This window comes from Antrostomus carolinensis, unplaced genomic scaffold (assembly GCF_000700745.2).
Source record: "Antrostomus carolinensis isolate BGI_N321 unplaced genomic scaffold, ASM70074v2 scaffold33580, whole genome shotgun sequence".
In the NCBI taxonomy this organism is placed as follows: Eukaryota; Metazoa; Chordata; class Aves; order Caprimulgiformes; family Caprimulgidae; genus Antrostomus; species Antrostomus carolinensis.
The window spans coordinates 4,362-4,734 of NW_010291143.1; the positions used below are offsets into that span (position 1 = coordinate 4,362).

The following is a 373-nucleotide window of genomic DNA, read 5'->3' on the forward strand; positions in this document are numbered from 1 at the left end:
CCCCCCGGCCGCCCTGCAGCCGCTCGACACCGGGATGGGACCCCCGGCACCTCCCCGAGACCCCCGGCATCCCCCCAGAATCCCCTCCCCAGGGCACCCAGCACCTCCCCAGACCCATCAGCACTCACAGCATCTCCCAGGGGAGCTCAGCACCCCCCGATGACACCCAGCACCTCCCCGGTGTCCCCGAGCTCCCAGGTGACAGGGTGCGGTACCTTGTAGCCCTGGATGTCCCCGTTCTGGCTCTCGGCGGGTGGCGGTTCCCAGGTGACATCCAGCTGGGTGGCCGTGGTCGCCTGCACGGCCACGTTCTGTGGCGCACCGGTGGGCACTGTGCCAAAGGAGGGGACAGTGTGACAGCCCTGCTAGGACC

At 70.2% G+C, this 373-nt stretch overlaps 1 protein-coding gene across 1 annotated transcript in view; it reads right to left on the reverse strand.

Moving 5' to 3' along the window:
- The window catches only part of LOC104530730 (protein sidekick-2), a gene marked incomplete at its 5' end in the record, with an annotated part of 4,256 nt that extends 3,925 nt beyond the window's left edge, over positions 1–331 (reverse strand). The window contains one exon of the mRNA XM_010175415.1: positions 216–331. Within this exon, the coding sequence (XP_010173717.1) occupies positions 216–331 (116 nt within the window). The remainder of the gene's footprint in view (positions 1–215) is intronic.
- Positions 332–373: the final 42 nt, after the last annotated feature.